The 14,491-nt window shown below is 34.9% G+C and overlaps 1 protein-coding gene across 1 annotated transcript in view; it reads right to left on the bottom strand.

Moving 5' to 3' along the window:
• LOC115874611 (transient receptor potential-gamma protein) overlaps nt 1–14,491 on the bottom strand; it is a 312,812-nt gene that overhangs the window by 161,936 nt on the left and 136,385 nt on the right. Inside the window, exon 6 of the mRNA XM_030889819.1 lies at nt 7,557–7,718. Coding sequence (XP_030745679.1) covers nt 7,557–7,718 — 162 coding nt within the window. The remainder of the gene's footprint in view (nt 1–7,556; nt 7,719–14,491) is intronic.

Below are 14,491 nucleotides of genomic sequence, written 5' to 3' on the forward strand. Positions count from 1 at the left end.
AGGTGACAGCTTGATGGGGACACGAAAAATAACTAAGTTATTTAACAACTTAAGGGTGACAGTGGCAATTAGATGGCATTTTGCCAATGTCATTCTTAACTATATAGTAATGTTGCTTTCAAAAAAAACTGTTTATCTGCTGATTGGAGTCGTTTTGCGTTTTCAATGTGATTGACAAATTTGAAATAAATTTAAATTGAATTCTCGAGCCAGAAACAAAGGCGCCACCTAGTAGGCAGAGATTGAAATAGTGCTTCACAATAGCAGAATTCTTTTTGACTAACGACAGCTTTGACGTTTCTCACATGGTTAATTAAAGACAGTCACTGCAAAATGGTGGTTCAGTACGGCCATCCGTATTTCTTCTAGATGTAATTGAATAAAATTAACAGTCACAATTCTTCTTATAATATAAAAATACTGAAATACGATTTTAAAAGTGTCGATCCAACCTGCATGGAATGTTAAAGGTTTTTCTGTTTTGCGAGGATTGCCATACAATTTTTCTTTTTTCAAACTCACATTGCACACAAGGTACGATTTTTTATTCAGTTCTTCTTGTCCAGTGCCATGCTTGATGCTTCGGCGCAGCCGATCCCTCTAGTTTTGAGTAATTTTGCAATATTCTGATCCCACGTAGTTGCAGGTCTACCCTTTTTCCTCTTTTCCTGCCTTTTTGCCTCCCATACTCTTCTTACTGGTCTCTCTTTGTTTAATCTTTTCAAATGTCCGTACCATCTCAACTGGCAGTTTTCGATAGTTGTTAGTACTGGCTGGACTTTCAGCTGCTCTCTGATATCGGAATTGCGTAGTTTATTCATCCTCATCTTTAACCCCTAGCAGTTTTCGGTGTAGGTATTTCATTTCTACTGCTTGTATTAAGCTTTCTTGTCTCTTGGTGAGGACCCAACTCTCACTACCGAATGTTAATATTAGAACGAATATTGAATTAAACACGCTGATTTTGGTCTTCAATGATACCTCTTTTTTGCCTAGAAAGGTGTTCTTTATGCTATGGTATAGGTTAGCGGCGCTTTGAACCCTTGCAGCTATTTCTTGGTTTTGGTGTCCCTGACTTTCTATCTGGACTCCCAAGTATTTGAATGAATTTACCTGCTCTATTATTTGATCATTTATTTCTATGTTAACTACTGCTTCGCTCTTTCCGCTAATCATTATTTTTGTTTTGTTCTCATTTAATTTAAGGTTTTTGGTAGATAACTTGTTGTTCCATGTATTGAGATTCTTTTTCTGTTTCGTTCCTTGCAAATATAACGATGTCGTCAGCAAAAGCGCATTCATTGATCCACACAGGTTGCATATTTTGGTACCCGACAAGAAGTTCAGATGTCTCTCGCCTGCTTTCTTTCATTACATCATCCATAACCAAATTGAATAGAACTGGGCTTAGGACACCTCCCTGTCGAACACCCTAACGAATAGAAAACTCTTCTGAGTGCATATTATCGGTTCTTACATAGCTTCTAGTGTCGGAATAAAAACTCATTATTGCTCTTCTTAAGTTTTGGTCAATGTTTCTATTTATTAGGGTTTTTTGAACTTCAGATCTAGGAAGTCTGTCAAAGGCTTTTTCAAGATCAAGAAAGGCTTGGTAAACCTGGACATTTGTATTTCTAATTTTTTCCGTTATTTGTTTAATTGTAAATATATGGTCGTGTATACTACGGCCCTTCCTAAATCCAATCTGCGATTCCTCGAGTTGGTTGTCAATTTGGTTTACGAGTTTTGCTTCCAGTATTCGCTCATATACTTTAGAGGCAATGCTAAGAAGTGTGATTCCTCGATAATTGTTGCAATCCCTTTTATTACCCTTTTTGAAAATTGGTACGATGACACCTATTTTCCAGTCGTTTGGGATTTTTCCTTCATTCCACGCTAAAGTACAAATCTTTGCTAATATTTCTTCTCCCTTTTCTCACATGTTTTTCAACATTTCAGCGGTGATGCCGTCATGTCCGGCCGCCTTTCCTTTTTTGAGTTTCTGTATGGTGCAATGGATGTCCTCTAACTCTATCATATCTTTCTCTTGAGATGTGGCCCTACTTTCCACGAGTAAATTTTCCTGGCCTCTCTGCCCTTCAAAAAGATCCTCAAAATATTGTTTCCATCTCTTGATGATGTTTTCTTCATTCATTAGTAATACTCCATTCTTGTCGTTTATTTGTTTCATTGGTGGGTCTTTGTTATTGAATCGAAGATTTTTTTGGACTTTGTAAAATAATATTTTATTTGCATGGAAGTCGTGTTCAATTTTACGACCGAATTCTTCTAAGGACTTTTTCTTTGATAACATTACAAGTTGCTTGACTCTTTCTCTATGTTTCTTATATATTTCATATTTATCCATGTTTCTGCCACATAAATAGTTTTTCCATGCCACTTTTTTCAGTTTAATTTCATGTTTGATGTCGTCATTTCACCAAGCGGTTTTTCTTTTGCTTTTATTGATTTTCGTTGTTCCACAGATTTCTTTTCCTGCTTTTAATAGTATAAATTTAAAATTTTCCCACATTATTTCTAGATTTTGTTCATCATTGACTGGTTGAGTTTCAATTAGCTCTTGTATTCTTTTCCTGTAACTTATGGCAGTATTCCTGTTGTTTAGTCTATACGACCTGACTACTTCTCTTGTTACGCTGCACCGTGGTCTCTCTATTTGATCTGGTTTTTGAAAGCCTAGTTTGGTTTTTGCTAAGACCAGGTAGTGATCGCTGTTTATTTCGGGGCCTCTTTTAACTCGTACGTCTTTGATATATCGCCTTAATCGTTTACATACTAATACGTAGTCAATTATTGATTTTTCATTTCGACTTTTAACTTCTCTCGTGTACTGATGGATTTCTTTGTGTCTGAAGAAGGTGTTCATCATTAATAAATCGTTTTGTATGCAGAACTCTATAATTCTAGTCCCGTTGTTGTTTCTTATAGCCTCTCCATTTTTTCCTATGACATCGCCGCTTTCATGATCCTGAATGCCAACTCTTCCATTTAGATCCCCCAGAACAATAATATCTCCATTTAAACTGTCAACAACTTCCGTAACTTCATCCCAAAACTTGTCGTTTACTTCAGCTTTTTCATCTTCATTTGGGCCATATAGTATCAAAATGTGTATCGTGTTCTTGTCTTTAAGCCTTAATTGCACCATCATGATTCTTTCTGATATAGTATCCCATTTAGTTACAAGTTTAGCTAAGGTACTTTTTATAATACAACCATTGCGGCCTGTGCCCTTTTATCATTCTGAACCCCACTCAAAATCATTATATGTCCATTCTGTAAATCAACTGTTTGTTGTCCTTTCTTTTTAGTTTCAGTTATAGCTAGAATTTCTAGGTCAATGTTTTCAAATTCTTTAATTAGTTCGCCCTCTTTGTCATTTATCGACCGAATGTTCCACGTACCAAATGTTAGACCTTTTCAATTTAAGTTGCCTTTCAATGTCCGTTTAGTGCCAAGTTCCATGTCCGATGATCCTGCTCCGTGTAATCTATTGGTTAGTTCTCGTTTTTTGAAGTTCGTGTGATTTTTCTGAGTTCAGTTCTCTGGCTTTCTATGATATATAAATTCCAAAAAGCGAACGAGATATTCATAACTGTCATTTAGTTGTTTGTTTTTGCGCCATAACAACCATTGGTACCGGTAACTATAGATATGGAAATGCCAAAACAGAAAACGACAAATTTTCGCATATTTTTTTTTCAAAATAAAATACTGTCCCTATTTTTTAATTAATGATGTGGTTGTAAATAAAATAGTATACAAATTTTGAAGGAAAGTTTTCATTATTGTCTCGAGATTAATTCTCTAAAATTTCTCTAATTCTTCTCGAATTTCCCTCCTCGGTATGTAATATACTATTCCATGGTACATATCTATCTAAATAAATACGAAAAAGTCACGAGCAGCGAATCTAGAAAAATAATTGCAGCAAAAAAACATTGTTCATTTCTTACTTCTACATGATTTGACAAATCCGCTATCCAAACTTTTTTGCTTAATTACTCAGGAATTAAAAAGTGAGGGGACATGCAAAGAAAAATTGCGGAAAGGGCAAAAAAAGCACGATCAACCTTGCTTTTTGTATCGAAACAATTATTATTCTACGTTCGGCGTGTCTATTGTCCAGTATCGTAAAATGGGATTTCCGTTGATTATCAGAAACAAAGCAAAATAGAGTACGTGGCTATATTCCGTCTATTGATATCAAAAACTATAGACACTGTTTCTTGTACGGTGTCAATTTTTCATGTTGTTTCCCTTTCGTAGGTATTGGGGTATTTGAGACAGACAACATCGGGCCTTTTACTGATTCTTCTGTCCAACGATTTTGATTTCTATTTTACTGTTTTTTCTGCCAATTTTAATCTTTTTGCATCTGTTTTCATGTATTTATTATTTCTTTTACTATTTTTGTTATCTATTTTACTGTTTTTGTTGGCAGCTTTATTCATCAATTTTATACCTCTATAAAGAGAACCAAAGCAGTAGAACCGATAGATAGATAAATATACCTCTTTATTTCAAGAATATGTCACATAATATAGGCTGAAATAGTGGCAAAGAAAACAAAAATATACAAAATGTAACAAATCAACAAATAAAACAAATCAACATTCTAACTATTAACATGTAAATATCTATAATTCTATTAAAAAACTGAAATACTTACAAGGTATATATTATAATATGTAAATACTTTCCTCATTTAAAAAATACTCAATACAAAAATGCAATAAACACAAAAAAAGTTATCTAGTTAAATATTTTAAAACAGGGAGTAAAACTATTAAAGAAACCAAAAAAAACAGGAAAACAAATATTAAAAAGAGTAAAGCTGACTGGAAAAATAGTAAAATCCACAGCAAAAAGAGTATAAGGCTATTATTTCTTTTAATGTTTTTATTTCATGTGATTTATGTTTTAACTACCAGATTTACTTTTATTACCATCTGTTTTCATGTATTTATTGCTTCTTATACTATTTTTGTTATCTGTTTTGCTGTTTTCGCTCTCTAATTATAAAAATATAAGAATGACGGGTAATTTTGACGGCTATAAGAGTAAAATAGAATAGCAAAAATAGTAAAAAGAATAGTAGAAAAGAGACATCAAATATTCATCATCTGGTCAGTAAAAAAGTAGGAATAGAAACATCAAGAATAGTAAAACTGAGAGTAAAAATGTAAAAGAGACAGTAAAAATACACTGGACACAAAAAATGGAAATGGAAAAATTCATATTCTGGACACAAAATAGTTAATTTTTCATACAAATCTCTTAAAATAAATCCAGCTATGCTAGCAAATTATATGTTCCGGTTTTCTATGCTTTTTAAAGCCTATGCATTTATCACACATCCAGAAAAGGCACGAAATAACACTCGTAAAACCACATAATGACAACGTAAAAGTTTATAAAGCAGAAAATGGTATACTGAACCGCAGAGAAAGAAAGTGGAATTCGCGTTTATTTTAGGGGTTTTGCTGAACATTATATTTAACGTTTAATTAGGAGTCTAAAGTAACACGTAATGGAATAGCGTAAATACTTTGAAAAAGCGGCGTTGTTTTCCTGGTTTTGACGTTTTATAGTATACACGGTAAGTGTACGTCCATAGTGCACCGGTTTCCTGTTTCTCGCTTTATGGCGGCAGACTACCGGTAAAAAATATAGGAACAATAGGATTGGTGTATTCTCCGCCGGTGCTACCACCATCGGAGAATATTGTAAAGAACTAATATATACAAATACACGGGTTTAAATAGGGAGAATACGAAAAATTTTAGGAAGTATAATTTGTGAAATTGAAAAAATCAAAACAAAGAAGTAAATATTTTGATATCTTCAGAAGATCTAACTTGTATTATAATTTTTTATTATACCAGTTAAAAAACACTTTTTAGATGAGTTCAACTACGGTAGCGAGCATAGTGTTAATCACCGGTTTTGCTAGTGGGGCATAATTAAGTTTGTTTACATCGGCTAACCCAAACCAGAGTTACTCTAATCTTAATAAAAGCAAGTTTAACCTTCCCCCACCATTTTGTTTTACGAGTTAGAGCAAAATACGCTATATCAAACAAATTACAAATTTCCCATGGATTACAATAGCAATATTTGAAAAACCTCTTCACCTGTTGGCCTTCACAGATGCGCCCCTTAGCGGACATTTTTCGAACTTTAAAATAATTTCCCGCGATTTCTCTTGGCCGATTTACTTAGTACAATTTTTTTCCCAAAGTTATACGATAAGTGGTTTCTGAGATACAGCCGGCGTCCTTCTTAGTTGGCTACCCGGTACAATAGAAAATCAGGTTTTTATAAAGAACTAGCGTGTACTCGCGACTTCGTTCGCGTCGAATTAATAATTTGTAATGGTGATGATAAAGCAAAGCAAGAATTTCCATTAACATACAAACTGGATAAAATTTTCTCACATTTATGTCAGCATGAGAAAAAACAATATGGCGATATTATTATATAACTTGGTAATATTTGAGGGGTAGTTTCATCTCGTTAGAATTTGACTTTCGGAAAATCCGTTTGCCAAAAATAAGGGTTTTTACGTCAAGCAGTCTAAGCATAATCGTGGTTAATCAATTACCCAACTTTTTGGAACACCCTGTAAGATTTTTTAAAAAATTTTAAAATATGTAAAAAAACAAAATAAATTATGGGTGTCCAAGCGTTTTCCCGAAAAACTAACCGTTTTTTAAATAACAAATATTGCAATATTTGAAGGGCGTTTTCACCCTCTTGGAATTTGAAATTCGAGAAACCTCTCCTTATCGAACCTCTACACCCCACAGTCAATCCGTTTGCCAAAAAATCAGCTTTAAACGTCAAGCAGTTTAAGCAGAATCGTGATTACTCAATGGCCATATTTTATGAAACACCCTGTATAAATATTTTAAAAATCTTAAAATATGTAAAACAACAAAATAAAATATACGTGTTTAAGAGTTTTTCCGAAAAACTTACCGGTTTTTTGAATAAAAAAATATTCTAATATTTGAGGGGTGGTTTCACCCCCTTAGAATTTGAGTTATGAAAAATCCCTTCTTATCGAACCTCTACACCCTAAAGTCAATCCGTTTTCCAAAAATCAGCTTTTTACGTCCAGCACTTTAAGCAGGATCGTAATTAATCAATGACCAGATTTTTCGAAATACCCTGTAAACATTTTTAAAAAATCTTAAAATATGTAAAAAACAAAATAAAATATAAGTGTTTAAGCGTTTTTTCGGAAGCTAGACCGTTTTTTAAATAACAAATATTGTAATATTTAAGGGGTTGTTACACCCCCTTGGAACTGGAATTTCGAAAAATCCCTTCTTATCGAACTTCTACACCCTAGAATCAACCGGTATGCCAAAATTGAGCTTTTACGTTGAGTGGTTTGAACAGGATCGCGATCATGATCGTGATTAATCAGTGAGTCAGTCACTTAAGGATTTTATATTAGTATAGATAGATAACAGATCCTGAGAAAATAAAATATTGATCTAATTAACCTAAAACACATTTCTTACCTCCTTAGCTCCCAGGACAGTTCGAAAGCTGTCAATATCGGATCCTTGGATGACAGCGCGATTAGGGAGGGCGAAGCCAGCGCCCGGTAAGCGTTTATCCTGGACCTGGAGTGCCTGAGAGAGTCCTCCTGCCTGGATGTGACGCACTCGTCGCAGCCGCATCTGAAATAAATTAATTCCGCCATTGAATTGGAACGGTCGAAAGTCAGGGGAGTGAGTTTAAGTCCGGTGTTGATTTTATCCTGGGTTAATTAATACCTGAGTACCTTTCAACTTTGATCTTACATTTGAATTAGCGAATACCTGCTGGAATTAACATATTTACGTAAAATTGTGTTAAATACTTTGCAAGTCAATTTTTATTTAATTTATAAAAAAATGGTCAAGTGCGAGTCGGACTCGCGCACGAAGGGTTCCGTACTATTCATTATCTATACAACATTAGACACTATATTGTTATAAACTTTTTTTTCGATTTAGCCGAAGTTTTGAATGCGCGTATAAGTAATTTAAAAAAATTGAAGAAACACATTACTAAAAATTGTATTAATCAATAATAAATATGTAAAAAGTAAAAATAAATATGTAAAAATATGTAAAAAAAAACGATTAAAAAAAGTCGCCTTGACTAGGATTCGAACCTGCCTTACTACAGCTCCAACGTCATAGCAGCGTCCTAACGCTTTAACCACGCGGCCACCGAGGACTTGAAAGATTCAATGTAAAATTCTTACTTAAAAGATAATGTTTAGTGAAAGTACTTTTTTTATTTATAAACATTTATTTAATTCTGTTTTTAGTATTTGTTCTTATAGCGGCAACATAGATACTGTTGCGGACCCGTGCCGTGTGAACTCAGCCTTAGACCTGGCCACTCGCCTATGACTCATACGCCCAGCAATGCCGACGTTCTAAGAACGAATAAGAATTTACTAGACAAATCTGGATTGTCTGTTTCTCTCCTATATAAGCAGACGCCGGGGCCTAAGAGAGGAGAGATAAATAACCGATCGACGCGTAGAGTTATAATCGCCGCGCTAATTCAAAATACATTTCTGTTAGATAAATAATTAGATAAATTGTAAATAAGTTATAAATAGTTCTTTAAGTCTTTTAATCATTATTGTTTTTTGTTAATTAGTGTTAAATAAATTGTGTTTAAATAAATTGTGACTTTCTATCCACACGGAACCGACGAAAAACGTAACAATTGGTGTCAGGTGTGGGGTGTGTGATAGACAAGAAAAATAAAAAGACTGACCATGGCTCTGAAAAAATTATTGAAACACTTGAAAGTGTCCGAACTGAAATGCAAATTGGAAGAGAGAGAGTGCGAGACATATGGAAAGAAAAGCATTTTGCAAGCTAGACTGAGAGACGTTTTGGTGGAGGAAGGTGAGGATCCTGACACATTTTGCTTTGAGTTGGAAGGTGACCTTGACTCGTGCCTACACAAATTAGACGACAATGAATACGACTTTGAATAGTAAAATGATTAACTTGGAAGAGATTTTGAATGATAAAATGACAGAGAATTCTCAAAAATTAGACGACAACTTGAACAATTTGAATAGTAAAATAATTGACTTGGAAGTTAATTTAGAAGAGAAAATCAGTGATGAAATTATGGAAAATTCCCAGGATTTAATCAATACATTAGAAGATAAGAGCATCAAAAATTCTAAAGATATACAGGCCAGCTTTAATAATAAAATAATAATTTTGGAAGAAAGTTTTAACAATAAAATAACAGAGATTGAGGAAGATGTAAATAGAAAAATCGAAATTTTGAAAGAACAAATAGCAAAGGCATATTCACCAAAATGTCAAGAAACATCGGAGGGACCGAAACTAGTCGAAAATAGGTATGCCTCAAAATCAGTTATTAAGCCTCCACAGTTTGACGGAAAAACCGCTTGAACCAATTATTTTTGCCAGTTTGAGGCCGCTGCGAGAGCGAACGGATGGACAATCGCTGAAAAGGCTACCGCTTTGACTGTCGCACTGCGAGGCAATGCGACTGACATCCTGCAGACACTGTCACCATCGGAACAGGGAGATTATCAGCAATTGGTACGACATTTAGAAATGAGGTACGGCCAAGCTCATTTGGAACATGTCTACCATTCCCAGCTCAAAAATCGTGTTCAGCAGCCTAATGAGACTCTAAGAGAATATCAAGCTGAAATAGTCCGCCTTGCTCGCCTTGCGTACCCTGCTATGCCCGAAAATGTTATGGAGCGCTTAACAGTACAGGCTTTTATTGATGGTTTACGTGACAACGAGACAAGGCAAACACTTCTTTTAGCTGATCCAACGCATTTGGGAGATGCCCTAGCACGTGCCCTGGAATTTGACGCCGCGAAAGAATGCTCTAGGTCTCTAGGATTTGTACGGGCTGTTGAGGAGAGTTCCGACGATTCCAAAGTGGAAAGGATTGTGCGGAAAGTACTGGATCAGTATATGAGCAAGAAGGGGGGACCGATTCGCTGTTGGAATTGCGGACAGATGGGAAATCGTTGCAAAGAAGAGAAAGAAGTGAAAGTCTTAAGGACGACTGTGGTTGGTGATAGTTGGCAATCCGAAGATCTTGCAAACGACCAAATCAGTGATCCAGAGTTGGGCTTGGTGATTAACTGGAAAAACGCGGACCAGAGACCAACGTGGGAGGAAGTTTGCAGATATTCGCCGAACGGGAAGTCGTACTGGTCCCAGTGGAATTCATTCGTAATAGATAACGGATTACTTCGCCGTGTGATTGAGAGACCAGAGGGACAAGAAGAGAGAAGGCAGATCGTCATTCCAAAGAAGAGGGTGCCGGAAGTCTTGGCGGAAGTTCACAATGGAACCAGCGGTGGACATCTTGGTGTTAGCAAGACCCTTGGAAAGCTGCGTGAACGGTTCTATTGGGTGAACTGCAGAGAAGACGTCAGGGCCTTGTGTAAGAAATGCGACGTTTGCGCTGCTATCAATGGACCACAAAAGCGTGGTAAAGCTCCAATGCGCCAGTACAATGTAGGCAGTCCTTTCAAACGAATAGCGATCGACGTGGCTGGTCCTTTCCCGGAGACGAACGATGGCAACAAATACATTGTGGTAGTAATGGATTACTTCAGCAAATGGGTCGAGGCCTACGCGTTGCCAAATCAAGAAGCGTCCACCATTGCTGATGCCCTTGTTAAAGAATGGATCTGCAGGTTTGGTGTTCCCATGGAGCTGCATTCAGATCAGGGAAGAAACTTTGAGTCCAATCTGTTCCAAGGCGTTTGTGAGGTCCTTAACATCCGCAAGGTTAGGACGACTGTTCTGCATCCACAATCCGATGGGATGGTTGAACGCATGAACAGAACCATCAACCGTTATTTGGCCAAAGTAGTCTCTGACCACCAAAGAGACTGGGACAAACATATACATTATCTGTGAACATTTCAACTGTCTTGCTATAACGGTTCATAAGATAGACCTTTGTGACAGACGGACGGACGGACGGACAGCGAAGTCTTAGTAATAGGGTTCCCGTTTTTACGCCTAAAAATGGGTGATAAAAATGTAAATTTTGAAAAGTATATGTATATATGATTCTGTCCTGTATTTTTTCCTAAATAATGACAATAGTGGTTGTGGCAGATTAATTATGTATCAAATAATATTTGGCAATTGATAGTTTAGTAATGTTCAGTTTAATAGATATGTGGGTATGTAGTGGATGTTATTTCTTTGGTTATAGTGTTTGATTTGCGTATACAGGGTGGTCCGAACTGTATTCCGGAAACTTCGGCAGTATATTCTGCAGATAAAAATAAGTAAAAAAGTTCTTATAAATGTATGTTCTAAAATGCTTGGTTTTGGAGATACAGTGTGTATAAGTTTCATCTTTATTTCGATTTTTTTCAAATAATTTCTGAAATAACGTCAATATTTAGATGAAAATTGGTGTCTGGGAGTTTTTTGACACGAAAAATTTGATTTTGATGCCAATATCACTCCTATCCGTAGGGGGCGCCACCTACATGTATTTTAACTGGTCTGAAGAGTAATAACTTTTCATCCGTGCCTGTATTAAACTACTGAGTGAAAAAATATACATTTCCGTGACTTTTTACGTAAAAAATGTCTCTTGGTAAAAATCGCTACGAGCAACGGTTCTCAAGATATTTAGAATGGAAATAATCAATACATGTCATTATTGACAAAAAAATAAACACGTTGAGTATAGATAGTTATTTGACTGAAATCATAAATTTGTGAATTTTTTATTTTTTTTAAATTAATCATTAAATTTTCTGCGAAAAGATGATGATAAAACAGTTTCTGTTGAACTTTTGGCACAAAAATATTTCAAATTTATCGTTTCAGTCTAATAACTAGTCAGTCAACGTGTTTAATTTATGTCAATGATGACAGGTATTGATAATTTCGATTCCAAATATCTCCAGAACCATTACTCGTAGCGAATTTTACCAAGAAAGCCTTTTTACGTAAAAACCGCCATAAATGTATATTTTTTTACTCAGTAGTTTTATACAGGTACGGACGAAAAGTTATTACCCTTCAAAGCAGTTAAGAAATATATAGGTGACACCCTCTACAAGTAGGAGTCATATTGACATCAAAATCGAATTTCTCATGTCAAAAAACTCCCAGACACCAATTTTCATCCAAATATTGACGTTACTTCAGAAATTATTTGAAAAAAATTGAAATAAAAATGAAATTTCTACACCCTGTATCTCCGAAACTAGGCATATTAGGACATACATTTATACGAACATTTCTACTTATTTTTATCTAGTGAATATGCGAAAGTTTCCGGAATACAGTTTGGACCACCCTGTATATTTGGGAATTAATATTTTTTATAATTCCCTGAGTTTAAAATAATACTTTATTAAAAGTTTATATTATTAAAATTAAACAAAATATATCACTAAAGTAATAAAATTAATGTTTATGGAATTCACTTATTTTTTAGTGTTACTTTGAAATAAAAAAAATTGGTGGCTTTTAGAACAGCTCGGACAGTGTAGCGTGCCGCTTTGATCTTTTTACGCTCGGATTTGCGATTCGAAAGAGGGAGAACACTAGAGCGGCGAGCTCTCTCGCCACAACCAATAGCCGCGTAAGCGGCAGTCAGCCCAGAGATGTATTAAAAAAATTTTTAGACGTGACGTAAAAAATTATTCGACTGGTGCTAGAACATAATTTAGATACACGTTTTTTTAAATTGTTGATTTTAGTTAAATATGCATTCTCAAAGAAAAACATTTAAAAAACAAATTAATTAATTTATTTCTCGAAATAACAGCAAAATGAAATAGGTACATTGATTACTTATAGTTATTTACGAATGTTTCCAAATTAGGAGCTTTCGGTTTTTGTTTGCTACATTTAAGTTCTTACTAATATTCTTTAGTAGTTAGGTATTAATAAATTAACTTTTTGTCATACGCTCCCAAAAACAGCTATTTTACGGACTCATTTCAGTCCGTAAAATGTTTCTTTTTCGGCCTAGGCCGTAAAGGTCGTCATGGCAACCTTTATGGACTAAAATGTCTAAATTCGTTATTTGGTTGTTTTATTTTGTCATTCGAAATTTGTCACAAAATCACATAAAATTATACATATATTTATAATTAAATTATTAAATACTAACAATATCAAAAGCTAAGTTATTTGTTTAAAGTAAGTACCTAGGTACCTATTTAAAAGAGGCTTTTAAATTAAAATATTCTTAAATTACAGTCACAAACATTCAAACCATCGTCAATTTGGTCGAAATATTCCATGCTGAGAGCAGTGTTAAGTGTTAAAGAAGATATTTATATTGACAAATTTCCAAAACTTATTGCTTTTTGAAGAGGAATTCGGTTGGTTACGAGCCTAAAAAGTCTAAGGTTTTGTCCATAAAAGAGATCGGTGATTTTTGGCCACGGCTAGTGATGAAACTTATTTACTTACTAAGGTAAGTTTGCGATAATGATTTTTAAAATATATAGATGGTTTCTTATTCCATTGTATTTGATTTTTAAATTATTAAATACTAACAATATCAAAAGCTAAGTTATTTGGAAAAATAAAAATGAAATGAACAATTTTGTGCATTTTGAAAACTTGCATCTGCAATCGAAACGACTCCTCCATTGGCAGGTAAATTTACTTTCTGATGAGGTGGAGTAAATGCGAACGATGATGTACTTGGTAATACATCCGTGGAAGTGGTCGCGATTTTCTTTTCCCCCATTAGCAGTTTGCAAACTTTCTTCTTTTTCTCAATAGATTCTTCTATGTAACCTTCGGCCACTGTGGACGACCTAAATAATTATTGTTGTTTAGAACAAGATCGGAAAATATTAAAATTTTTACCTCCAACCTCCTAGGCGTTTCAGCGATGTAAAATCCACATCTGCATCTGCAGCAAGAGTAGCAGAACTACGTCGGAAACAATGACCTGTATATTCGTTTGGGTTCGACAACTTTAAAAATGCTGCTACAATCGATGGCATCTTCCCAAATGAATGAATGCCGACTCGTTGCACGGTGCATTTTCCTTTACGATAAGAGATGAAGACATAATCATGTGGTACATTTTTTGGCCTAAGACAAGCATATTTTCTATACAACTCAACTGGATTGACAACGTTCCCTTCGTTCACCACCGGAAACACTCTTTTGATATTAGTTTTTGTATCCGCAAGGGTAACTAAAAGGCAGCTGTTGTCTTTTTCTATGATGTCTTGCACTCGTGAGAGTACAATTCTTCTCTTCTACATGCTCCACAAAGGCCAATGACAAGAGCTACCTAAAAATCAAATACAATGGAATAAGAAACCATCTATATATTTTAAAAATCATTATCGCAAACTTACCTTAGTAAGTAAATAAGTTTCATCACTAGCCGTGGCCAAAAAATCACCGATCTCTTTTATGGACAAAAC

The sequence above is a fragment of the Sitophilus oryzae genome, unplaced genomic scaffold (assembly GCF_002938485.1).
Source record: "Sitophilus oryzae breed Bouriz unplaced genomic scaffold, Soryzae_2.0 scaffold_1297_pilon_pilon, whole genome shotgun sequence".
NCBI classification, from domain to species: domain Eukaryota; kingdom Metazoa; phylum Arthropoda; class Insecta; order Coleoptera; family Curculionidae; genus Sitophilus; species Sitophilus oryzae.